The sequence below is a fragment of the Cryptosporidium bovis genome, assembly GCF_009768925.1.
Source record: "Cryptosporidium bovis isolate 45015 chromosome Unknown contig_10, whole genome shotgun sequence".
NCBI lineage: Eukaryota > Apicomplexa > Conoidasida > Eucoccidiorida > Cryptosporidiidae > Cryptosporidium > Cryptosporidium bovis.
In genome coordinates, this window is record NW_027125029.1 from 273,079 (window position 1) to 298,456 (window position 25,378).

General features: G+C 28.0%; 13 protein-coding genes across 13 annotated transcripts; 6 read left to right on the forward strand and 7 right to left on the reverse strand.

The window, feature by feature from the left end:
• Window positions 1-34: 34 nt before the first annotated feature.
• Window positions 35-3,070, reverse strand: FG379_000240 (RF-C (Ctf18p) AAA+ ATpase; the record flags this gene model as incomplete). The annotated part of the gene is made up of 1 exon (XM_067325650.1): window positions 35-3,070. The coding sequence occupies one exon, from the start codon at window positions 3,068-3,070 to the stop codon at window positions 35-37; it is 3,036 nt and encodes a 1,011-aa protein (XP_067183194.1).
• A 758-nt stretch (window positions 3,071-3,828) lies between these two features.
• On the forward strand, window positions 3,829-4,578 carry FG379_000241 (uncharacterized protein; the record flags this gene model as incomplete). Its single annotated transcript, XM_067325651.1, has 1 exon — window positions 3,829-4,578. One exon carries the CDS (start codon window positions 3,829-3,831, stop codon window positions 4,576-4,578), a length of 750 nt encoding a protein of 249 aa, XP_067183195.1.
• A 183-nt stretch (window positions 4,579-4,761) lies between these two features.
• FG379_000242 (uncharacterized protein) lies at window positions 4,762-5,811 on the reverse strand (the record flags this gene model as incomplete). Its single annotated transcript, XM_067325652.1, has 1 exon — window positions 4,762-5,811. The coding sequence occupies one exon, from the start codon at window positions 5,809-5,811 to the stop codon at window positions 4,762-4,764; it is 1,050 nt and encodes a 349-aa protein (XP_067183196.1).
• A 581-nt stretch (window positions 5,812-6,392) lies between these two features.
• FG379_000244 (uncharacterized protein) lies at window positions 6,393-7,335 on the reverse strand (the record flags this gene model as incomplete). The annotated part of the gene is made up of 2 exons (XM_067325654.1): window positions 6,393-7,123; window positions 7,206-7,335. The coding sequence occupies 2 exons, from the start codon at window positions 7,333-7,335 to the stop codon at window positions 6,393-6,395; spliced, it is 861 nt and encodes a 286-aa protein (XP_067183198.1).
• A 1,512-nt stretch (window positions 7,336-8,847) lies between these two features.
• Window positions 8,848-9,621, forward strand: FG379_000245 (uncharacterized protein; the record flags this gene model as incomplete). The annotated part of the gene is made up of 1 exon (XM_067325655.1): window positions 8,848-9,621. One exon carries the CDS (start codon window positions 8,848-8,850, stop codon window positions 9,619-9,621), a length of 774 nt encoding a protein of 257 aa, XP_067183199.1.
• Window positions 9,622-10,699: 1,078 nt separating this feature from the next.
• FG379_000246 (RAD 23B) lies at window positions 10,700-11,776 on the forward strand (the record flags this gene model as incomplete). Its single annotated transcript, XM_067325656.1, has 1 exon — window positions 10,700-11,776. The coding sequence occupies one exon, from the start codon at window positions 10,700-10,702 to the stop codon at window positions 11,774-11,776; it is 1,077 nt and encodes a 358-aa protein (XP_067183200.1).
• A 630-nt stretch (window positions 11,777-12,406) lies between these two features.
• On the forward strand, window positions 12,407-14,191 carry FG379_000247 (Rab GDP dissociation inhibitor; the record flags this gene model as incomplete). Its single annotated transcript, XM_067325657.1, has 1 exon — window positions 12,407-14,191. The coding sequence occupies one exon, from the start codon at window positions 12,407-12,409 to the stop codon at window positions 14,189-14,191; it is 1,785 nt and encodes a 594-aa protein (XP_067183201.1).
• A 149-nt stretch (window positions 14,192-14,340) lies between these two features.
• FG379_000248 (uncharacterized protein) lies at window positions 14,341-15,102 on the reverse strand (the record flags this gene model as incomplete). The annotated part of the gene is made up of 1 exon (XM_067325658.1): window positions 14,341-15,102. One exon carries the CDS (start codon window positions 15,100-15,102, stop codon window positions 14,341-14,343), a length of 762 nt encoding a protein of 253 aa, XP_067183202.1.
• A 918-nt stretch (window positions 15,103-16,020) lies between these two features.
• Window positions 16,021-17,256, forward strand: FG379_000249 (uncharacterized protein; the record flags this gene model as incomplete). The annotated part of the gene is made up of 3 exons (XM_067325659.1): window positions 16,021-16,023; window positions 16,114-16,614; window positions 16,978-17,256. The coding sequence occupies 3 exons, from the start codon at window positions 16,021-16,023 to the stop codon at window positions 17,254-17,256; spliced, it is 783 nt and encodes a 260-aa protein (XP_067183203.1).
• A 344-nt stretch (window positions 17,257-17,600) lies between these two features.
• Window positions 17,601-17,993, reverse strand: FG379_000250 (DNA-directed RNA polymerases I; the record flags this gene model as incomplete). The annotated part of the gene is made up of 1 exon (XM_067325660.1): window positions 17,601-17,993. The coding sequence occupies one exon, from the start codon at window positions 17,991-17,993 to the stop codon at window positions 17,601-17,603; it is 393 nt and encodes a 130-aa protein (XP_067183204.1).
• A 1,040-nt stretch (window positions 17,994-19,033) lies between these two features.
• FG379_000251 (uncharacterized protein) lies at window positions 19,034-19,585 on the forward strand (the record flags this gene model as incomplete). The annotated part of the gene is made up of 1 exon (XM_067325661.1): window positions 19,034-19,585. One exon carries the CDS (start codon window positions 19,034-19,036, stop codon window positions 19,583-19,585), a length of 552 nt encoding a protein of 183 aa, XP_067183205.1.
• A 246-nt stretch (window positions 19,586-19,831) lies between these two features.
• Window positions 19,832-22,078, reverse strand: FG379_000252 (uncharacterized protein; the record flags this gene model as incomplete). Its single annotated transcript, XM_067325662.1, has 1 exon — window positions 19,832-22,078. The coding sequence occupies one exon, from the start codon at window positions 22,076-22,078 to the stop codon at window positions 19,832-19,834; it is 2,247 nt and encodes a 748-aa protein (XP_067183206.1).
• Window positions 22,079-23,039: 961 nt separating this feature from the next.
• FG379_000253 (ABC transporter) lies at window positions 23,040-24,713 on the reverse strand (the record flags this gene model as incomplete). Its single annotated transcript, XM_067325663.1, has 1 exon — window positions 23,040-24,713. One exon carries the CDS (start codon window positions 24,711-24,713, stop codon window positions 23,040-23,042), a length of 1,674 nt encoding a protein of 557 aa, XP_067183207.1.
• Between the last annotated feature and the right edge of the window lie 665 nt (window positions 24,714-25,378).

A 25,378-nucleotide genomic window follows, 5' to 3' on the forward strand; every position in this document is an offset into this window, starting at 1 on the left:
AAGAATGTAACATAAGTTGAAATTATATTTCATTTTACAAAATAAGGTCAGAAAGTTTAACATCCATTTTTACGGCGTTTATAAAGCCGTCATTAAATTGGTAAATGCAATGAAAAGCTTTCTTTTCTGCCTTAAGATTAGAAATGTATGTGTTATTTTCATCGTCATTGAGACGAATTAAAAGTTCATCGAAAGTTGGCACAGTCGAATTGCCTTTTAGTTTTAAATCAATATCATCTTTTTTGTTAAAATTATGAGTTTCACCCTCATTTTTATTAAAATGAAAGTTGGTCATTTTGGTTGCAATCTCGTCTCCGAAATAGTCAATTAATTGATTAATGAGGGTATAGTAACCACGATCATATATAAAATGACCAAGTTTAAGGGGCTCAAATATTGGATTTCTAATGTAACCAGTATCAACTGAGTTATTTAGGCATTTTAGTGAGTAAAGTGAAAAAATATTTGGCTCAATTTGAGAATAATTGCTGTAAATGTGGGTTGAAATTGAATTATTGTTTCGTTTCTTTGAATATTTAAATTGCTTGTCACCACTAGTATTACAGTCTTGTGAAAATTTGAAGCCATAACACTTCATCTTTGATATTATATTCAAAAGCAATAACAACGAATCTAGCTCTTCTTTATCTGAAATTAAATCTAATTTATTTTTTATTATGTTCTTTAACTTTGGTATTGTATTCGCAGACTTCCAAGTAGATAAATGCTTGAGATAATTAATATCATTAAAATGTGTTAAAATTGAAGGTAGTGTATAAACCTTAAAAGCCAGAGTCAGAGTGTTTGGTCTTAATGAATCAATTGAGGAATCAGAAATATCCTTGTATATATTATTATTTTGAACATTTATTTGTTGAGAATATGTGTATGTTGATACTCCTAAATGCCTAAATTGGTTACAATGCAACCCCATTATTTTTTTAGAAACTAAGATAGATGTTTGTAAAAATGGCGTTAGTGTGTTTGCCTTAGATGATATAACATTATATTCGGATACAGAATCAAGAATGATCTTAATATAATCAAAATAAAAATCACTCATTAAATTGCAACGATATATGTTTTCAGTCAACAATCCAACTAAACCTTGCCCAAAATTCAACATTACTTCATCCCCATAGTTTAATATACTAATAAAAGAATTGTTTTTTAATTTACTGTTACTCTTAGTATATTCTTGATTATATTCCGCATTTATATTTTCCAATCCAAAGCATAATTTAATAAATAAAGATGCATCCTGTTCTGCATCTTTAGTGTAGCAACAATCTTCTAGATCCTCCCAATATATTTTCACAAAGTCAGTTATTCCTTTATTATAATTCATGACACTATCACACTCCTTTTGGCACATAATATATATTGAATTCAAACAAGAACGAATATCAGCATCATGTATTCTTATTATTTCACTCAATATTTCATCATCCTCAAACAATATTTTCTCATATTTACATATTCTTTTTAAACGTTTGATTAATTTATCTTTGGGTGGTTTTTGAACAAGTATTGTAGTTACCTTTGATTTTAGTGATCTTATTGACTTATTGTATATATCATTGCAGATACATATTATTGGTCTATTTATCACATTTCTTGTTTTTGCATGGTCATCAACTAGTTTTACTAAAAAATCTAATTTATTGCCTTTTTTTGAAGACAGTACTTTTGAATCACCACTTGTACTGTTCGTGTTACCACTGTTCAATGTTATTGAATCCAATTCATCTATTAATATAATATTTGGTTTATTACTTGATAATTTACTATAATTACCTATTTTAGAGTAATTTATTCCCATTTTTATTGAATTTTCAAAATTATCAATTATTTTCTCATCAGATATTTTAATTTGATTTATATCATATCCACACTGTTTGGCCAATGTATTTACAATGCATGTTTTACCTGATCCTGAAGGCCCTCCTATTAATAGTATTGGGGTTGACGGAGGTAGTTTGTTCTCATCAATATCTGGATTTTCATTTAAGTTTTCATTAAAATCATTTACTAAGTTATTTTTTTTCTTTTCATTACCAAACACATATTCATCCCATTGTTTTATCCATCTTAAAATATTTCTTACTGTGTTCTCATCATTAACTAAATCCAGACATGATTTTGGCATGTATTTTTTAGTTAACATCTCTCTTTTTATTCTCAAATTTTTATCTTCATTGCAATAATCAAACTTGATATCATTTAAATCAACATTTAGTTCATTAATTGTTGCATTGTCATTCATATTAATATTTTTATTTAATTCAATATTAAGTTCTACATTATTCATCTCAAAATCAATTTTGTTATGTTCTCTATCATATAATATAGAATTTCTCGGATCTAAACACATTTCAATATCATCCTGTATTTCAATAGGATCCCAGCCTTTTACAAAAAATGTTTTGGAATGATCATATACACCATTAAACTTAAATATTTCTTTTTCTACAACTTTGTTATTTTCACTATCTAAGGAAGTCGCTATCTCTTGAACCAAATCAACTAATAGCTTGTTAGACCTACTTTTCAACTTGTAATTATTTTTCACAAATTTTTTGTTGTTACCAACAAATTTGAGTGAATTCAATCCAAATATTGTATAGTAATCATCGAAATCAAGAAAGCTAATATCTACATGACTTTTATAGCAATTATCATTATAAATGTTGTCTATTTCATCGACATATGTTTTGTTGTATGATGAACTATTTGAATATGGATTTCCATCTTTACCAAAACTTTCAAGAGCTTCACTACACTCTGTTTTTTTTCTTTTATTCACAGTATTTGATAAAGTTCTGTCACAAAAAGAAATATTATCCTCCATTTTTGAACTACTGCTGAATTTACTAACTGAATAATCATTTTCAATATCATTATTGACGATTATTTTATCTTCAAGCCTCACATTATTTAAATCTTGACCACAATTAATAATTTTTGTGGTATTATTTGTGTCTCTTTTCGATTTAAGAACGTTTTTTTTCCTTGAGTTATTCAATCCAAACGCTTCATCATCACTCCAATCTTTTTCTAGGTCCCACATGGTAATTTTTATTCATTAATTAAAATAAAGCTTGTTGAACTTAAAATATTATAACAATATTATTGTTATTCTTAATGTTATAAAATCCGTTTAATTTAATGTAGAACATTAAGCACCAAATTGTTATTTAACATTACCATTATTCAATATTTGTGTGTTTCTGTGTTAATTGTTTCAATGCTCACTTTTGGGCTGCTTAGATATAAAAATAAAGTTGGTCAACAAGATATGCATTTATCTGCTTGACAATTGTTGTGTTTACAAAAAAAACAATTATTTCACCTTTATATTGCTGCTTTACAGGTAGTAAATAAGGCAAAGTTCTAATTAATTTTTTGCTTACCCGCCTTTGTTATAATTTTGTATCGTTAAAATATTATACATGTTTGGGGTTATGTGTAAAATAAAAGTAATGCCGGATTCAATAAAATAGTAATAAATTAATACAAATAACAGACCCAAACATGCTCTGAGTATTTAAGTATAAAAGAAGAAAAGAAATATTTGTTTGGTTTAACCTATTTCTTTTATCAGTTCCAACTTTGAAGTATAAATAAATGTCATAAAGAACGACATTATTTTATGAATAGAAGGAATAAAAAGTAAAATTACTAATATTAATAACATTCATACATATAATTCAATTAAAATAATAATATTTTTGGTATTAAAGAAAAATAACAGTATACTTTTACATTAAAATAACAATAAGGGGAATGTTCGAAACTTGAATATATATATATCTTGATGATAAAATAATGTCAAATTATGTAATAATAGAAGACGAAAAAAATGATGTTAATGGAGCAAGTGATACATGTTTTATATGTTTAGAAGATTCTAGTGGCAGAAAATTAAAAAGATGTTGTACTCAGTGTTACGCCCTAGTACACAGCAAATGTTGGTATAGATGGGACAACTCCAGAAAGATGGATGCTTTTAGGAGCATGATATTGGGTGAAGCAGTGCATAGAGAAACGGGAACGTGTACAATATGTAGAAGCGGTTCTGTAAATATAGAAATTTCGGATTCGGAAGATGATTACTGTGATGGTAAAAACGGGAAAAGAATCAGGGATATAGGAGTTATATTTACAGACATAACATTACAAACATCATTTAGGGTGGTATTTAACAGATTGTATGGTAGTAATATATATTCGTATTATATGGGAAGTAACTCGAATAATATAGAACAAATAGAAAATACGAATAATAGTTTACAGTCTTGTAACACAAAAACATTGTTATTAAATGGATTTTTTCTTTCATCTTTAGGTATATATGCATTCTTAAATGACAGTTTTTCTGACAATAAAAGTATTATTACTTTGTCACTTTGGGTTTATATTATTTTTATTCTTCAATTTTTAATATTAACTGGAATTCATAGAAGACAAGTATTGAGTGAATTTATGATTAATGAGCCGAATATTTCCGATGAATACACTACCGTTGATAATAATACAGGTGTATATATAGAGAATGATAATTTAAACTATAACTAATAACAAGTAACTTTGGATTTAATATATTTAATAGTTTTGGTTTAAAAAATGGCTTTAAATATCAATATTTAGGGAATATTACAGATATATAAATATATTTATACATATAATTTAATATTATTTAACTTTATTGACATATTGAACATTATTTTAAATATTAACGAGCATACGTAATTTTTTTTATTAATCATCATTTTTTTCTTCTTTAATTGAGTCTCTTCTAACAGATCTAGAGAAATAAAGATCTTTATTTTCTATTAAATGTTTTTTTAGTGCATTTAAGCTTTGTAGTTGAGTTGAGAGTACTATCCTTTGCAACATAAGTGGAACAGTACCTCCCAAATCCATTTTTTGAGCGAAAAATAATTCGGTTTCACCCTTATATTTCCGAACTACAAAACCTACATATACTATCTCACCCCTTACATAAGAGTCTTTAACATGGATCTCCTCGTCACTAAATATGTTTTTAGTTTCATTAGTTGAAGTTGCTATTAGGACATAACAGTCTTCAGATAGTATATAGTTGCTTCCTATTAATAGAAACTCCCTCCCTTGAACACCCATCATTCCTCTATAGCATTGTTTAAACATCGAATAATTACCAAGTTTATATATTATTGAAGACTCCGAACAAGTTGTATCATAAAGTGTTTTATTCTCTATATTTACCAAAAAATCATATACTTGCTTTGGAGTCAATAGATTTCCGAATGAACATTTAGCTGCATATGTCGATAAGGAGGAAAATTCATCCTCTGAATTGTTAAGTAATGAATTTCCTGGATCAAATCTAGCACATTTTATATCACCAATTGAACCGAGATTAACGAATATGTTATTTTCGTCTACACAACTGCCAAATTTCTCATACATTTTCTCATTTTGTTGTGCGTTTTTAAAATCTTCCATTATACCCATTAAATCCGCAAAACTATTGTGAATTTTTTTCATACACTTAGAATGCAAAACCTTTTCTGCATCACTTTCAGGAACAATCTTTTCTTCGCCATTTTCCTCACCTATTATTGCACCATTTGTCTTTACTCTTGACTGTTCCAAGTTGCTCTCATTATCTGTTACTAATAATTTATCTTCTTTCTTAGATTCGTGTATTCCAGAGTCTTCAATTAAATTTTTTGTACTCAAATTTAATTCTCTCTCATTTTCTGAATTTTCTGCTCCTAAATTGTTACTGTCATTCTTCTCACGATTATTCCAGAGACCCCACATCTATTTATTTACACAGCTATTCTTTAGTATTAATTAAGTGTTAACAGAAGAATTTTTGTATTTGTATTCACGATTATATAGTCGGAATAAATTCGTTTTTATAAAATATATATTGGTTAATTTTTTATCAAAAAAATAGAATGTGTAGATATGTGAATAAATAAAAAAAGCAAAATAGATATAATTGATATATTATTTTAGTTAAAGATGTCGAGAAACAATAGCAAAAACAATAAACTATAATAAATAATTCGTCTTTATGTTATTCTTCGCTTACCCTCTCGAATATAGATTGCTCGAAATTCGAGCAAATAAACTAAATTAAATTAAATTTTATATTAATATCAGATATTCTTATATAAATAAAACAATATCATCCTTTCCCCATGTAAATAACTTTAATTCATGTATATAACTAATAACAGATAACCTTATATTGTAGGTAGAAAAGAAAAATAATACGACCAAATTTGTGGCGGGAAACTATCAGTTCACATGCATTTTTAACAAAATTATAGAAATAAGATAGGAATTTGATTTTAATAGTATGCTATAAGTTTTATTTATTTGATATTTAAATATCAATTCTTATTTTCGCTGCTATTACCACTTTCATTATAGCCACTATCTTTGCTATTATCTTTTTCAACAACATCATTTAAATCCTCATCGCTATCCTCTCCATCACTATCATCTGAAAATGCAGGGGCTCTTGTAAGATGTAATCCCTTGTACTTTGAGGTGTGAGAATGTTGCCTTTTGATGTTTTTGTTCTCAAAGATAGTCGCATCTTGCATATTGTTAATGGTAATAAGATCGTTTTCGGCGTTGATTGTTGCATTAAGTTTTGTATCAGGGGAAACTGATGGTAAATATGTATTTATACCATCAAAATTGTCATAAATAGTAAAATGTAACTCATCAATATTACTATTTCTAAATCCATTTTTTTTTGAAAATGCAATTATGTTATATTCTCCTGGTCCTTTAATATGAAAAGGTTCAAAATAATATTGTTCACCTGAATTATTTATTTGATATATTATTTCAACTCCTTTTTGTAAGCATGATATTTCAATTATTTTTGTATCAAATGATATTTCGTTCGCTACTATTTTTGGTTTCATACACATTACTGGTTTTGCATTATACAATTGAGAAAGTTGAATAAGTGCAGTTGTTGGAAAAGGGAATCTATAGCTAGGTGTTCTTGATAGTTCCCTTCCAGTTAAATCATTATAATTGGGTGGTGCTTTTGTTGTACTTGAGTATCTTAGACCAAGATATGCTATATTTCCGAGCGTTAAGGAATCTGTATAATTTGTTACTTCAGTTTAAACAAAATTTTTCTAAATTAAAAGGAAACAAATTAAAACAGATGAAAATAAACATACCCGATGAATCGTTACCGTTATCACTATTATTTAAAATAAATTTACAACGGTGTTCAACTTCTGCCATTAAATATTCAATATTTCTTCTTAACTCCAACAACTTATCTAAATTACTTTCATTTATAATCATTTTTTCTTTTAAGTTCCAAACAAATATTGTCGAAACGGAAAAGAAATATTTATACGGTCCTTTATTCTTTTAGATAATTATAGAACAAAAATAAGGATAATAAATAATAAATTAATACTTGAGAATATTATTTGATTATAGCTTTAATGTTAGTGCAAATCACCAATCAAGCTTTTACACATTCTATTTGTGCAATGATTAGATATTTCATAAAGTGAATTTAATCTTTAGTTTGAGTCAATAAATTGAAAAAATGGTAACAAAAACTCACTAAAAATCTCGTAATACTTACATTTCTTTTTTAAACTAACTTAACTTTAGATGGATAATAAAAAGTTATTTCTAAATATTTAAACGCTCCAATTATTATTCGTCAACAAGTTAATTAGCCGCTTGCTTTTCATGTTATTATGACAGTCGAGATGGTATATTAAATTTTTAACAATTACCCGCTATTTTTATTTAGTAGATAATAAAATTAAAAAAATGACATAGTGTAGTATTTCTTTACTTTCTATAAAAACTAAATTAAACAATTATAAATATTTAGAACTAAAAGATTTTGTTTTAATTTATTAAGATTTTAGCATGGTCTAGAGAGGCAACGATATGCGTCACACACAGTAAGGACGGGTATGGTGGGGGAAAGTAGAAAGAACGAAAGGATGGTAAATATGCACCTATACGCCTCAACATAAACAACCTATATACACCGTTACACATAAGCGTTTTTTTAGTGTAAGTAATATTCACTGAAAAAATAAGAAATGATATAAAGGTGATTCACAGTGAATTTGGGAAAAAATTAAAGTGAAAAAACATGCACACACGTAAATAACCATTTTTTCTACATGCATGCGCTTAATTACGTGTATTTAGCTTTATATTAGAAACAAGGTTATTAGTAGCGCATCTTACATAAGATAGACTACAAATAGTTTTTATTGTTTTGTTTTCTCACTGAAAATTGCAAATAATATTCATAAGATATACATAAAAGTGACTAATTGGGTATGAGGAATTAATATACTACTATCATTATTGTTTTATTTGTATTTTTATGCATAAATGTATAAATATATAAAAGTTACCAATTAAAGATCTTTATATAACTTAATAACGAATCAAAAAAAGAGGTAGACAATACTTAAAGAAAATTTAAATAAAAAAAATAAAGGGTAAGGAGCAGAAAGAAAAAAATTTATGTCATGTCGTTTATGCGTAATATAATGTTATTCAGAAGCAAACAAAATAAAGATTAATTTAATTGGTAAAAAAATATAAATATACATATCAGGTTAGATGGTAAAATTAAGGTGTGAGAAAAATTAAATATAGCTAAATAGTTAAAAACAGATAAATAAATAATTAAATATAAGTAGGGAATAAAAGAAAAGCAGTGAGACTAGAGACGGTATATTAAATAATATAATATTTAATAGCGATTACGATACATTAAAATAAACTGGACAAAGTCATATCAATAAAGTGAAAGTAGGAGTAAATAACAATATGAGTGAACCTAAAGTTCATGTTTCTAGTGCAAGGGATGAAATGGAGCTTCAAAATGCAGCATTAGAGGGAGAATTAGCAAGGGGATTTTATGTATCAACAGAAGTGGAAAATGTTTCATCAAAAACAGGATGTGGAATGGTGTGTGGTACAAATGAACAAAGATTAACACATAAAATTCATTCATTTACAAAACCAATACCAATAACGGCAGGGCAAGTGAAGTTAAATTCAGCGGATGAATTAATAGGCAAACCAATAATAAAACAGAGATTAAATGAGGTATTTACTGAAAACAATAATGAAAGAGAGTTAAATGGTTATAGTACAAATAAATTTCTTTCGTTTGGTGTGTCTTCATTTAAGAACATGAATACAAACTCTCAATTATCGTATCGTTCAACTAGTTCGTTCAATATGCCTACGAATAGAAGCTATACATATTTAAGTTCAATAGTTAATAATGGAAGTGGTGTATTTGGTAATTTTTCAAATAATGGAGGTAATGAAGGGTATTATGAATCGTTTAGAAGTTTAAATAAAGGCTTTTCACAGTTTACCATGAATATAAATAGATCCAGTAATTCGCTATTTAATTCATTTAAATCACTATTTAGTGGAATGTGTAGTTGTCCTGGGTTTATATCTGTTTGTAGAAATAACAAGATTAAAACAATTGAACAAGAAACTATTCCTTCCGACTCAGATTTTGCAGAGTCTGATTCTGAAAACGATGACGCTGGTTTAACTGTTGCACAAGAGGAACAAAATTAGAATGCCAAGTATATTTTTATTGCTTACACAAATATTTTAATTAGAGTAGTTTAAGAATTGAATGAATACTTTTAAGTGCCACACTAATTTTTTTTAGTAACTTTTTATTAATGTTACAGCTATTATAAAGAAGTAATTGCAATCTATTTGTGTGGTGCTATTTCACAGTTATTATTGAGCATATATAATTTTGATTATATTTATAGAGCGTATATATAAGGGAAAGAGTGACTCAAAGTGATGATAAAACATTTATTTCTTTTACATTGCTTAAGGATTAGTAACAGACAATCACATGTTTCACGGAGAATCAAAAAATCCGAAAAAAAGATCATGATATTGAATAAAGAGGGTAAGAGGTTTCAGGTGTTGAAGGAAATATATATATATATATATATATGTAAGTGTTCGATGAATATATGTAAGAAAAACTATTATAATTTATATCTGACTGTTTATTCTTGTTTGATAAAAGAACAATTCTGCGGACAATTTACAATATAATTTATCTTCCCACAACTACTAATGTGTGGTTTAGTGATTGTTTCATATTGATGGAAGGATTATGTTTCATTGCGGATGGAAATACATTATTTGTGAGGCTAACTACAATTCTGGACGGAAATATATAGTGTTAACAAATAAATGATAATATTAGGTCCAATTCACTAGAAAAAGTAATCATATTGGCAAATAACTACTGATATTAGTTAATATAATAGCACATTAGTTTATTTAAGTATAATGATAAGTAGTAGTGATCATAATAACAATTGTAGTGTTTAAATAAAAATAGGAATGATCCTCCCCTTATTTATTTGAAATGAACTGTTGATTTGAGTGATAATCGTGTTTTCCTTGTTAAAATGAGTAGTAAAATATATATAAATACTTTATTTTGCCGCCTTGTCTTGAATAATATTTTGTAAAAAAAATAAACGTGTGGCTGTATTAAATAAATATATGTATACAAATAAATATAGTATTGTAATTAGGAATATAAACAATATATATTATATGTAAGTAATATATTTTTAGCATATATATCGGGAACAACTTGAGTAGGCAAATAATAAAGATGAGAATTAAAGTAAGAACAGTACAAAATACAGAGATGGAGGTTGATGTTGAACCAAGTTATACAATAGAAAGAGTAAAACAGGAGATTCAATTATTAAATCCGGTAATGGAAGCAACAAGACTTAAGTTAATATTCGCAGGTAGAATACTAGGCGATTCACAGACTGTAGAAAGTTCTGGAATAAAAGATGGGGAACGTTTGGTTGTTTTGCTTTCAAAGGGCATGGCACAAAAAGCAGCAGACAATCATCAACAAAACAAACAAAATAACGCAACTGAAGGTAGTGCATCAACGACTGTAGATAGACCTGCAAATAAAGATTCTACCAATAACAATGGCACAGCTGCTACGGACTTGGTCAATAATACCCAATCAGGTGCTTCTGCATTATTGACTGGAACAGAATTAGAGGAAACTATAAATAACATAGTTAATATGGGATTTGAGAAAGATCAAGTAATTGCAGCAATGAAAGCGGCTTTTAACAATCCAGATAGAGCAGTTGAATATTTGACATCAGGAATTCCTTTACAAGACAATAATGGTTCATCAAGTGAAAATTCTGGAAACGTAGTTGGTGAATATAATTTAAATGGAGGAAATAATAGCGATTCAGGGTTAACATTGAATAACGGTAACAATGCGTCCTCTGAAGGTAGTTCCGTTAGTGCTGAAACAAACAATCTTGAGGCATTGAGAAATAATCCTCTTTTTAATCAACTAAGGTCTGTTGTTCAACAAGATCCAAGAATACTTCCCGAGCTTCTTGTTAGAATCGGACAAACACATCCTGATATACTTCAACTAATAACTGACAATCAAGAGGAGTTTATAAGAATGATGGAAAGGACAGATTCTGATGATATTCATGACTTGTCATTAAATATGAATAATGCAACTACAATACAACTCACTCAACAAGAAAGTGAATCTATTGAACGCCTTCAAGCCCTTGGATTTCCAAGGAATGCCGTTATAGAAGCATTTCTAATTTGCGAAAAAAATGAAGAATTAGCTGCTAATTATCTTTTGGAAAACAGTGCCGACTTTTTTACGGATGGTAATAATATTTAATTTATATAATATCTACTTGATTTATATATTTATTGTATGTTTCAATTATGCTAAATATGGTAGTTATAATAATCTCAGTGATACACAAAAGAATTATAAATTTATTTTTTGAATAAAAGATGTTTATAGTGATAATTTTTCCAAAGTATTTTCCGATCTATTTTACTTGTTATCTTGTATATGTATACTAGTATCGTTTAAAGTATTCATGGCAATATACCGTTCCTGAACTGAACTTCTAATAAAATGCAATCTTAATTTGCTTACATTAATTCATTTATCTCAGAACTGAAATAGGTTAGTTGTTTTATTTTGTTCGATTAGTGTGATTTATGTTATATTCTGTTTTGAATTAACCGATAATAATGCGTTCTATATTTAGCCCGATGTACCCGGTTGTTTTTTATTTAAATATGATACTTGCACAATTGGACATAATTAATTTTATTCAAGTTATAGTTAGTTTAACGGACTAAGTTTTATTTTATTCTATTTTATATTATAAGTTAAAAAATTATATTATTCGGTACCTACCTACTATGTGACGGTATTATATCAAATAGTAAATTAATAATAGGAAAACAGCGATAAAAATAATATAAAAAGATTGTACATTATTGAATATTAATAATGGAGAGCGATATTTGGGATGTAGTTATAATAGGTACGGGTCTCCCGGAAAGTATAGTTGCATCCGGGCTATCCTTAAGGGGTTATAAAGTACTTGTTATAGATGAGAATTTTACCTATGGAGGGGTTTGGAATACTGTTAAATACAAACATTTTAGTGATTGTATGTTGGAGAAATGGTCTGAAAAAAACAATTTTATCTTCGATTCTAGTTGTTTCTACGGAAAAAAGTTTGAAAACAATGAAAATGAAGAGGATACAAGTAAAATTGTGATAGATTTGATTCCAAAGGTACTTTTTTCACGTGGAAAGTTGGTCGAGCTTATAATTTCATGCAATATAACAAACTATTTGGACTTTCAGGGAATAGAAGATGTGTATTACTGTGAATTAAAAGATAAAGGAAATAATAAAAATGATGAAAACATTGAGACTTTAGGCGATATAAATAATGATTTAAGTGAATATTTACATAGTTGTGAATTTATGTGTTTGCGAACACCATTTTCAAAAAGTGATATTTTTTCTTCAAACGACTTAAGTTTGGTTGAAAAAAGGCAAATAATGCGACTGTACAATGGATTAAAAGAAATTATAGAACTTAGAAATGTAGATGAAAAAAAAGTAGATATAGACTTAATAAATGATCCGTTTAGAAGTCCAGCATTAATTTCAAATTCAGAAATTTTGAAAAAAGATAAAAATGAATCCGACAAAGTTGAATTTGAGTTATTTTCAGAGTTTCAAGACAAATGGAAAATAAGTGATAAGATTCTAAGTTTGATTAAGCATACCATCTCATTTATTATAAATAAAAGCAAAGACGAATTTGATTCTATAAATGATTTTGAAAAATATTTGAATTTACTTCTTTGTTCTTTAAATCAACACGGTTGTACAGGAACACCATTTATATATCCATGTTACGGAATATGTGATTTAACTCAAGCATTCTCAAGATTGGCAGCAGTTAAAGGGGCACTACAAAGACTTGGTACGAAGATAATAAACATGGAGTTATTAGATAATATTTGGAATCTAGAAATAAAGGGTGAAAATACTTCTTCTGAAATTATTAAATGTAGGTTGATTATTACCCCTTACAGAAACAGTATAATCAACTGTTTTTTAAACAATATTAATAACAAATTTAACGATTTAGCATTAGTTAGTGAAAATAACAATGAGATTGAAAAAGGGGTTATATGTGCTGTTGCTATCTTAGACAGTCCTCTTTCAATATTAGGTGGAAATAATAAAATATCAACATTAACTTTGAATGTGAGTGATTTTAATATTGAAGAATGCAATTACGATAATGTTGTAAGTATTTTACAGTGTAATTCCCATACAGGTTGTTGTTCCAACAAACATTATATTGTTTATCTGAATATGGTTATTGAGAAGAATATAAATGAGTACATGGAAAGACACAGGGATTATATTTATAGTTTGCTTGATTACTTGGTAAATTCAAAAAATCATAATACGAAAATACTTAGTAAAGCGAGTTACTTTTATAAACAAAAACTTACTGATCCAAAATTGTTAAATAATGAAAGTATCCTATTTTTACCCGATCCTTGTATTAACAATAACAGTTTTTTATTGCTAGATGAGGATATCGAGAAGTCTCTTATTTCATTGGAATACTCTCTCAAATTTCTAAGCCCTGGTGACAATTATATTTCACATAAAAACTTTCACTTATCTCCTAATTTAGAATTAGCACCAAATGAAGTTACATATAATAATCACGGGAACACTGGAGTAAAAGAATCATAATCTCACAATCTAAACAAGTTCTTGGTCGAGTACTTTCCATTATTAAACTCGGGAATAAAGTTAAGAGCGAGTAACAAGACGAATACTTACAGTATGAATTAAATTTTGCGAATAAATAAAACTAAAATGTAAAACTGCAAATTGTTATACTATTCACCAAAATAAACAAGTAAGCCGTTCCTAATTATATATTTCATCAAAATTTGAAATGCCTGAACAGCATGGTCATATCCTCCTACTCTTTGAACAACTACGCTACTTGGTGATACAATAAAACAACACTCGTTCATAGTAATATCATTTAAATTAGCTTTTTCTTTATTTATTTCATCTGGAAATAGCAAATAAAATTTATCATTCTCAAAGTCAAATTCACCGTTATTGCCGGCTTCTAATCTTTGAAAATTAATGATCACAGCGGAAAACAACTCTGGATCGAAAAGTACTTCCAATTGTCTACTGTATAATGTACCTGAACCACTATATATATTATTTAAATGATTAATCATTTTGTTATATAGTTTGAATAAATTGATTATACCTACTCTATATGGAATATCTACTCTTAAAATGAAGTTAATTTGTCTTATTCTTAAAGGTGCATTTGGATCATGTTGTCTAAATTTTTTTCTAATCCATCCTATATTCTCTATGCTTGTTTCCTCATTCTCACCTACACCTATAATATAACCACTATTGTAAGCCACTACGAATCCGTCTTCCTTAACTCCTCTTCTTCTTGGGGCTGGACACACTATGGCTTTCTTCTCTTGACAATATACAAACATCTCTGAACTCTTTCTCAACATGTTTTTACTTACATCCCATGTTGTTATACTATTCGAGAAATCCATATATCCTTCCAAAACGTGTCTTCTTCTAATAATAAACTCTGGATTTGATATGTCCATTTTTATTGCTTAAGACAACAATTTTGATTTCGTTTAACAATAAATGCTTTATTACTATATATTCATACACTATTTACCATTATTTATTTTAATAAAAAAAATTCATTAGTTTTGATCATGTATTTTTATTGAATCTAGTAAAATGATACTATTAGTAATTATTTTCTTGGCTCTTAACACCGTTTTATACCATACCAGTCCTATTCCAAGTTTAAGTTGAGTTAAAACACTATGAATAACTAATATTTAGTTTTGCCTTTGTGTATATATAATTAGGGGAATAAGAAATAAACAGCAATTACATAATGAATTTAACACAAACATGAACCGTTCCCACCTTAAATCTTCTTGGTAAAGTGTCTTTTTGCTTATTATGGAATTTTCTCTTGTTTTCTTAGCATAATAGTATTCGAACTTTACCTCCAAATCCCACTGGAATTTTTCATACCTTATTTAAACACTCACAATATGACATTGCCGCTAGAATTGTACCAAATAAAAACTAATGGTTTTGGCGGTATGATAGTTTTTTATATTATTATTACATTGGTGCCGTTAAAAAAATATCGGAGTAAAAACTAAACAGAAAGGCGGCAATAGTTGCTAAAGAATAGTAATTGACAATTGGAGACAATTTGAAAAATATATATAAATAAGTATGTATATTATATACAGTCTATATATAAATACATTTTATTAATATAAATTATTAATTTAATTAAATTAAGGTCGAGACGGGAAATAATAATTTAAATTTGTTAAAGTTACAGGATCCCAAAAAAGAAAGGTTGATTAATCTGAATTGAAGTTGTAATAGGAGTAACCTTAATATTGCTGAAATAAAAAAACGCAAATTTAAGGGGATAGTAAAAGAAGATATATTTTTAATTAAAATAGAGTTTATTGTTTCGTAACAAAATGGTAAGTTTGTTTTATTTGTCCAAGTGGCATAGGACTATCATAAATATAAATAATGATAATTTCAAACAAATTGACTTTAATTATTTATAGACACGTGGTCCAAAGAAACATTTGAAGCGTGTGGCAGCACCATCCAACTGGATGTTGGATAAATTAACTGGTATCTATGCACCTCGTCCATCATGTGGTCCTCATAAATTGCGAGAATGTATTCCATTAGCTATTTTATTACGTAATAGACTTAAATTCGCTTTAACATATCAAGAATCAAAATATATTGTGATGCAAAGATTAATTAAAATTGATGGGAAAATAAGGACAGATAACTGCTATCCATTGGGTTTAATGGATGTTGTTAGCATTGATCGTATCGGTAAAAATATGCGTATAATGTACGATACTAAGGGCAGATTTGTTCCTGTTCAAATTTCACCTAAGGAAGCTGAGTACAAGTTATGTAAGGTCATAAAAATTGCATTGGGTGCTAAGGGTGTTCCTACGGCAACGACCAATGATGCTCGCACTCTTAGATACATTCATCCAGATATTAAGGCAAATGATACTGTGAAAATTGACTTGTCCACTGGAAAGGTAAGTTTATATTTTCATAAAAAATGAGAAGCTTTGGATAAAAGTAAAATTGGACAGGGGGTATTTACGACTATTGTAATACAGAACGATCTTGACTATAAAACGTGACATTTATATGATGAACAATGACTTAAAATTTAGTATGGGAATCTCTCCTACAGCCAAATTAATGTTGAATGAGGAGGATATTTGGTCTTGAATGTCTATGGACATTGTCCTGATTTTTGGCACGAATGTTAACTTAATCACGTATTATAACAACGTAACCACCCACCATTTTATTTGACGCCATTTCTTTTTTTTTATGTTGATCGCTTTATGTAAACGATTCAAATTTGATTTAAATAATCGATTATTATTTAGGTGTTGGACTTTATTAAGTGCGAAGTAGGTAATATGTGTATGGTTACAGGTGGTAGATCACAAGGACGTGTAGGTACCATCGTCCATTTTGAAAGAAAAATGGGTGCTCAATGTATTGTAACCATTAAAGACAACAAAGGATCAACATTCGCTACTTTAATAAAAAACGTATTTGTTATTGGCGAAGAAAACAAGCCATTAGTTACTCTTCCTAAGGATAAAGGTATCAGATTATCTAACATTGACGACAGAAATTTGAGAATGAAGAAACATAACTAAGGAACCAGTGTATTTATTAGATAAAGGAACACCAAGTAATACTGATGCAGTATATTTAAGAAAAAATAACAAGTTTGTCATTTAGATTTTGGTTAGCTCTAGTGAAATTCATATGGTAAAATAAAATAATCATGTTCTTCATCTACTTTGTTATTTATGTCGAGTTGTTTGCTTCGTTTCCTTTTCCAAGTGTTTAGTTGCCTTATTTCGGCTTTGTTCTCGTCTATTTTTTCAAAGTGTACTATCTAGTGTTTTTCTTACAAATCAAAGTAATCGGTATATTATGTGGATTGAAAATGGTGCAGGTGGATATTTGGTAAATCTATAAAATAAAGATTATAAACCTAATCTAGAATAAGTTCATCTATTTTCCAGTCTTCATAGTTCCCATTAGGTAAATATCTTCTAATTACAAATGGAATTTTCTTTGTATATAACTCTTTTTCTGCAATAATTAGTGGATCTGTCTCACCTTCTAATGGTATAGCTACTGGTGCATTCATACTTATCTGTAATGCCCTTGTTCCAATTATTCTTGCTTTCTCAAATTTAGTCATATATGGAGTAGTTATTCTTGGACCCTCATTTGGCTTGCTTTCAAGTCTACTTCTTGCTGTTTCGTCCGTAATTATATCTATATTTTCATCATTACCTTCAATTTCCTCTTCTTCAAAATACTCATCTTCCCCAAACTCCTCTTCCTCAAAATTTCCTTCAAATTCATCGTGGTCATTCATCTTTTTTTAATTGATTTAATACAAATTTACTCTGCGAAACTGCAATATAGCTGTTACTAGTTAATCAAGGTAACGATTCCTATATTTAATAATGAGAAACAAAATCATTAAATTTTAATTCAAAAGCATTGGCGCCAATAGACAATTTAATAATACAAATTCCATTGATTAAATCAACCCCATCCAAATAAAAATGATGGTAGGTATAGCACTTAATTACATCGGTTTATAATAAAGTTTCTAAATACTTGAGTATAACTGTATTCACATTTTGTCATTGGAATTACTGTTTATATATCTTACTTTATATACGTCCGTGTTCAAACTTTATACAGTTTGGCGTTGTAATAATGTACATGCATGCATAATTGCATCTAAAGCTTTTTGAAATAAGTGTGTATAATTTGAGCACAGTTATATATTAAGAAGTTTCACGATGTTAATTGTTTAGTAGATAATTTAATTATTTTCTCATAAATTTGATTATAATTTTTTTTACAAGAAAACTGTAAACAGAATTTGTTAAGCTCACCGTTATTACTATTATTTTTATAAAGTAGGTGGATATATATTTTTAAGTTTCTTCTCTATTAAAATTTATTCCATAGATATAATAAATTAAGTAATACATGTATTCATATAAATATTTGTTTAAGAAGATATTATTCAATACTTTGAAGTGTAGTTTAAACAAATAGACATAGAATTTGGTATGAATATAAAGCAATGGAATGTATATGGAGTTTAGATAATCCATTGAAGTTAATTTATTTTTCATGCAGGTAAATTCAAAATAAAATATTCGATAATATTCAAAATAAAAAGTAAATATTGACATGTACATTATATTTTGAGTATTATTGATAAAATGAAATATATATATATAAACGTGATGGCTTTAACTATTTTAAAATAATACATTGATACTTTAGGGGAACATGTGATGTTATAAGACTATTATTAGTGGACCAAGAAATACCATACGAAGGTACGTATATCTAATTAAAAACAAATCAAATCTAATATTATCTTAAACATTAATGCACATTTATGACATAAATATACGAATTTTAGAGCATAATGTGTCTGGAAAAGATTATTTACAGCCTGAATTCCAGAATGTATTATTAGAATCTGGAAATTTTCCAATGTTGCCTTTTTTATCTGATCCAAATAATGAAATAGAAATAACAGGATCATTCACAATATTAAGATATATAGGAGAAAAGTGTAGACTGATGGGTAATAGTAGTCAAGACAGGTTAAAAATAGAGAATTGGATAGAATTTTTGCAATCTTTGCTACACTCAGTATGGGACTTTGATAATTCAATAGAAAATTACAGTTCTGGCAATAATAAAAGAGGAGATAAAGTAGGATATGGATTAATTGGAACTCAGCAACAAAAAAAAAAAAGTCAATTTATACTAGAAACGTTACACCCCATGTTAAAAAATGTAGACGACAAGATAGAAACAGAACTTTGGGCACTATCATGTGGGTATACGATTGTAGATATACTTTTATATTCAACAATAAGCGTAATTATTAAGTCCTTAGGACTTGAAATACTTGAATTATATAGAAAGTAAGTTTTTTTTGTAATATAAATATTTAAAAAAGTTGAAATAAACCGAAATTAAAATAACTATATATATGTACGTATATTTTGCTATTTTTACCATTTCTTAATCATAATAAAATAAAAAATAGTATAATAAGGCATAAAAATAATATCGAAAAATATAGAAAAAGAATAGATTCGTTCAAGGAAGATCCAAAACGCTTTTAAGTAATTTTTTATTCATTTACTTATTACATTTAAATTTATCTATTTGTTATATGAGATTGATATCATCAACTTTAATGTCACAATTATTGTTTACAAGTGAATTTAAAACGCTTTGGTCGTTCTCAGAAACCACCCAAGAAGCAACAACAGTAATATCATCTAACTTTCCTCCAAAACTGAATTGCCACGGTTCATTATTCATTACACTTTGTCTGTTAAAAGGTGTTTTTGCTTTTGGATCTAATGATTTTATGTATGCAGCATTTGTTAATGCTTTTGAAATGTTATATGATGACGTAAAGAGAGTTATGTCTTTAAGTAAATTGATTGCTTCATAAGGCGATATTGCACCACTACATATACTGCAAATCTCGTAATCATATAAATTGTCAAATAATCCATCTGTAGCGATTATTATTAGATCACTCTCCAATACTGGTATTTCTTTTGAAATTGAATGTGAAGGAAGATCTTGCGGTGTATTTTCGCTATTTTTAACTAAATTAATAAAGTAATTTAAGCCTTTTTCCCGTAACTTTGGATAATCATCCTTTGTTGGTAGTTTAGACAATTGATATGGGCAATTAAACGAGTGTTGTTGAGCTGGACTTCTGTACACTATTCCCATCCTATATGTTTCGGGTATTCTTCTCAATACAATTATACCAGAATCGCCCAAATATGATATTTTTAAACTGCTTATTCTAGGATCAAAACATGCTACAAATACTGTTGAAGATCCAAATGACTTAGTATTTTTATAACCCTCACTTAGTAAATACTGTGAATTACTTAACAACTCATTATATTCACTAAAAAAAGCCGGAATACTTTTATTATTGACTTTACTAACTAATTTTGCCCTATTAATATTATTATTACTAATTTCAAGTTCTGAATCCATCATTTTTGTAGGAGACAAAGATTCGAGTGGACATGTATTGCTGTATTTAATTACTTTAGTACTGTTTTTGTTAACATTATTAATAGCAGCACTATTGATATTATTAACATCATTATTATTGTTAATATTGTCACAATTACCGTTATTAATTATATTGTTGCAGCTATCATTGCTATTATTTAAGCTTTTTATATTCAAAAATGCCTTTTTAATTCCCAGTATGAGCTCATTTGCAAAAGCCTTTGGATTCACACCATAATTTACCCATTCACCTACTCCGTCCGCTATCCCTATAATATTATGCTCGAAAAAATGTGCATCCTCACCACCATAATGTATTTTAGATGGGTGGGGATGCGAAAAACTTCCAATGGATAAACTTAAAACATTATTCTTTTTTTTTATAGGCTGCAAATACTTCGGTATTTTTAAAAACAAATCTATCCCGTGTAAATAAGAAGATACACATGGTGGCCAAGTTTTGTTTGTATGCGTAGATATTCTTTTTATTCTCTCTTCTCTTAAAGCTATATTTAGTCTTTCCATTCCATCTTCAATATTTGAAATTCCATCACAACCAATCTTTTCCTTCTCATCTTTGTTACTTTCATTATTAAAATTAGCTTCAACTCTTGTTGGAAATATAGATGTATTACTTGTCATTACTCTATATATAGGCGAGTTATTTCCGCTTCCACTTGTGCTTGGACTCCCACTTCTTGTTGTGCTCTCACTCATAATACATTCTTCGTTTCCCAGTATATCGTTTTCTCTCGCTTCATCTTTATCCCCAAATACAACATTGTATTCACCAGAATCACAATTTGATTCTAAACTTGAATTAATGCGTGATAAAATTAATCCCTCATTGAAACATTTCCCAAAGTAATTTCCACCACTTGACATTCTTCCGGATGACGATAATGGATAAAAATAATGTGATTGAGATGAGATTGAATAAGAGGAAGATGATAATCCAAAACTACTTTTTATTGGTATATCAATTTTTTTTCTTCTTTCAAACAAACTATAACCTTCATTATTAATCTCTGGTTTTTCCACATCACCATTTTGATCGATTTTATTAAAACTTTTACCAACATTTTTTCTGCAAGCAGTTTCATATTGAAACACGCCATTTTTATCAAAAGCCTTATAAGGAGGCGAAAATGTGCTTGAGGTTGAACCTGAAGTTGATTGAGAGGAATATCTTTTTGAATGAGATAATTTTTCAGGAATCTTTTTTAAAAATAAACTTAATACATTTTTTGAGTGCTTTATTACTCTGCTACCTCCTAACTCCTCATTTTTTGATAAATCCTCCAAAAAACTCACAAATAAATCGTATGAAAATTCCTCTTCCACCAGAAACTTTTGCTTTTTACACATTATTTCTACTGTTTTTTATATTTGTAATTTGTAATAATTCTGTTTTATGCATTTATATGCACACTAGTCCCTCCTCTAGCATGATTTTTAATCGCACCGCTTTTACAATTTACGTATACCGCCTACGGGTATCGAATCTAAAAAATGCACCCAGAGGGCCCCCAATAAATTTTGGTGAAGAGCCGCTAAAAATAAAATTCATTTTTGCTATAAATAAAAAAGATATTTTTGATTATTTACTTGGATATTGCCATTTCTTCCCTTTAAATAAAAGTTAATTAATTTTCGCATATTTAAACCGAGGTATACGTGGTTATCTATTAGTTATTTGATTATAATCGTAATTTAAATTGGTAAAAACATTAAAGCAGTGATTTAATACATTTAAACAATTATGATAGTTGTATTTGTAGATTTTATGCATTTTACATACACTCGCTACCTTAATTAACTTGCGAATTTATGTGTTAAACGTATTACTGCACTGTATATTTTCAACAAGTTCTGAATATTTAATATACTATTCTGTATTTCAAAGGTCTGAAAACGAGATTTCCACATTTTAGGTAGGATGTAGCAAATTAGAGAACTTTACCTATCTGTTTGTCTATATTTGGTTAGTATGGTAGTTATATCTGATATTTCAAGTAAGATATTGCACATCAATATTGGTATATATCAATTGATCATATTCTGTTTATTTCAGTAATATTGCAAAGAAACAAAAACACAACACAGCGAATATACGTGAATAAGTAAAAAAGTCAAGTATTGTATTTGATTTTAGTGAAAAAGCAGAGAAAAAAGCCGTGAAATAATACCAGTTTGGCAGTACGACATAAGCAAAATAGGACATTTTTTCACAAGAGAAAAATTAAACAAATAATATATTATAAACTATTTTAATGATAAGGGATAAAACTGTTTAAACAAATAACACAAATAATGGCGATAAAGTCTATCATATTACACATGTGATTGTTCTAGTGTTTGTTTCCCATGTTAATACTCCCATAGTTACGGAAACAACAGAAACAAATGAACCTATTACAACTAAAAATAACAAAAATACATTTCTTTGTAAACTAATTTGATTTTTATTAAGCTTATAGTAAAACATTGGTGGATAGACAAACGCCAGTGGAACACACAATAAACCACCTATAATTGTGACAAAACTCGATAGTTCCTCTTCAAAATAATATGCCATAGTTCCGCAGAACAATACCAAAGAATACGCTAGCAGTGCTCTCAATAGTGATCTTTTAAACCCATGTCCTCCATCGTTCTTTTCAGTGCTATCATCAGTATGCTTATTAATATTATTGTTGTTACAGTTAATGTTGCAATTATTCATTAACACCATTTCAACATTACCAATATAATCGTTACTTGATTTTTTAGTTTCATTGAATTTACTTTTCGTTTTACTTTTTAAATTTATATCATTGACATTCTCGCCATTATCATTAATAAGACAGTCAGTTATATTCTGATTATTAATTATCCTATTATTTCCAAGCAAAGTATTATTTCTATATACATCATTTCCACTTATATTAAGTTCAAGGTTACTGTACCCTGACTCACTTTCGATGATTACTTTGGAATAAGTTATATCTCCATTAAAGCAGTTATTGTCGGTATTTTTTTCATGGCTATTATCAGTAAGCTTCACTTTGTTATTCAAGGTTAGTTCCGTTACCCCTGATCCATCCTCTTTTTTACTCCTTTTTTTTGAATTTCTGAATAAATATCTCTCTGAAATTTTCATTGATGGATATAACTGCAATGGAACTGAAAAAGTGATTGCTATTGAATAAAACAACAATGATATAAGTTTTGTTTTCGGATTTAATATGTTTTCAGTTACTGGTGATGATGTATCTTCTCCAAATGAATAATATACAAAACTAGCAAAGAAATTTGAAAACAAGCCAATGAATATCATTGTAAAAGTCATAATACTTGAAAATTTATTTAATATCGGTTTGGGTGTTGAATTACGTATCGGTAATATTAGTGCAACACCCTCGAAATTAAATGCACTTGTACCTAATACCAAGCCTGCTCCGTATATATTACCTTCATATAGTATATTTGGTCTACCAATTGGATTTCTAAGTATGTTCTCCCTACTATAATATATTATCACTCCAAGCACTGAAAACACTGATATATTGGCAAGTGTATTTGGAAAACTTAAATTTCCTATATCCCTTAAAAATATAAATGGTAAATATATTACCATTTGCACGCAAATTAACTTTAATATGGATATTTCAATTTGGCAATTTGATACTGAATATATTATTTCCTGTACACTGTGAGCTATGAATATCATATATATTGTAGAAAAACCCAATTGTGAAAAAAATATTGATGAATCTATTAATAACAAACCTGCTTTACCCCATACTCTCTCACCTAAATCACTCAAATTCTCGTTTCCACTGCAACACTTTATCAGCAATCTTAGTGACAATATTGCCAATATACATACTATTCCAGATAACAAATTACCACACAGTATACCAGATATTCTAAATGTACCTGGTAAGAAAATTATTCCAGTGCCTACAAATGATTTTATCAATGTTAATACTACTACTAAATATGACTTTAACTCTTTCATTTATACTTGTTTTTCTTTCCAAATGGCAATAAATATGATAATATCAAAATAATTCCTGCTACTCTAACTGAAGAGTCCAATGTTTTTTTCCCTTTCTTTTTGCTTTCTTTAGTCATTAAAAAATTTAATATAAATGAAAACTTTCACAACCAATTTATTTGTTAGTGTTTACGAATTTTATGCTTATTTTGTTATTCTATATATATCCTTTGTATTTTAATTAACACAATATGTTGATAGAAAAAGAAAACAAGTTAATTTATATTTATTATTAATTTGTTGAAGATCACTTTTAACGGTAAATAAATATTGCAGTATATAGTTACTTTCCTCACTACAAAGTTGTATTACCGATCAGTCCAATTTCATGTTAATGTTATCTAATTTTTGTTTCCATCTTTATCTCGAGATTGGTGTTACCATTAATTATGCTTAACCGCCTTGCATTTACATGCAATTATAACTGTTTGCATGTAGTAATTATACAAGGAATTTAAAATTTAATTGATGTAGTTTTCTGAATTCTAGAACATTAATTACAATTTTTGTCTTTATTTAACATAACTATAAATTTGCATACGATTTTTTCCAATTCCTTTTTCATTAATTATTTTATACCTCTAGATTTAATTAATTCAAAAAATGAATTATACTTATTTAATATC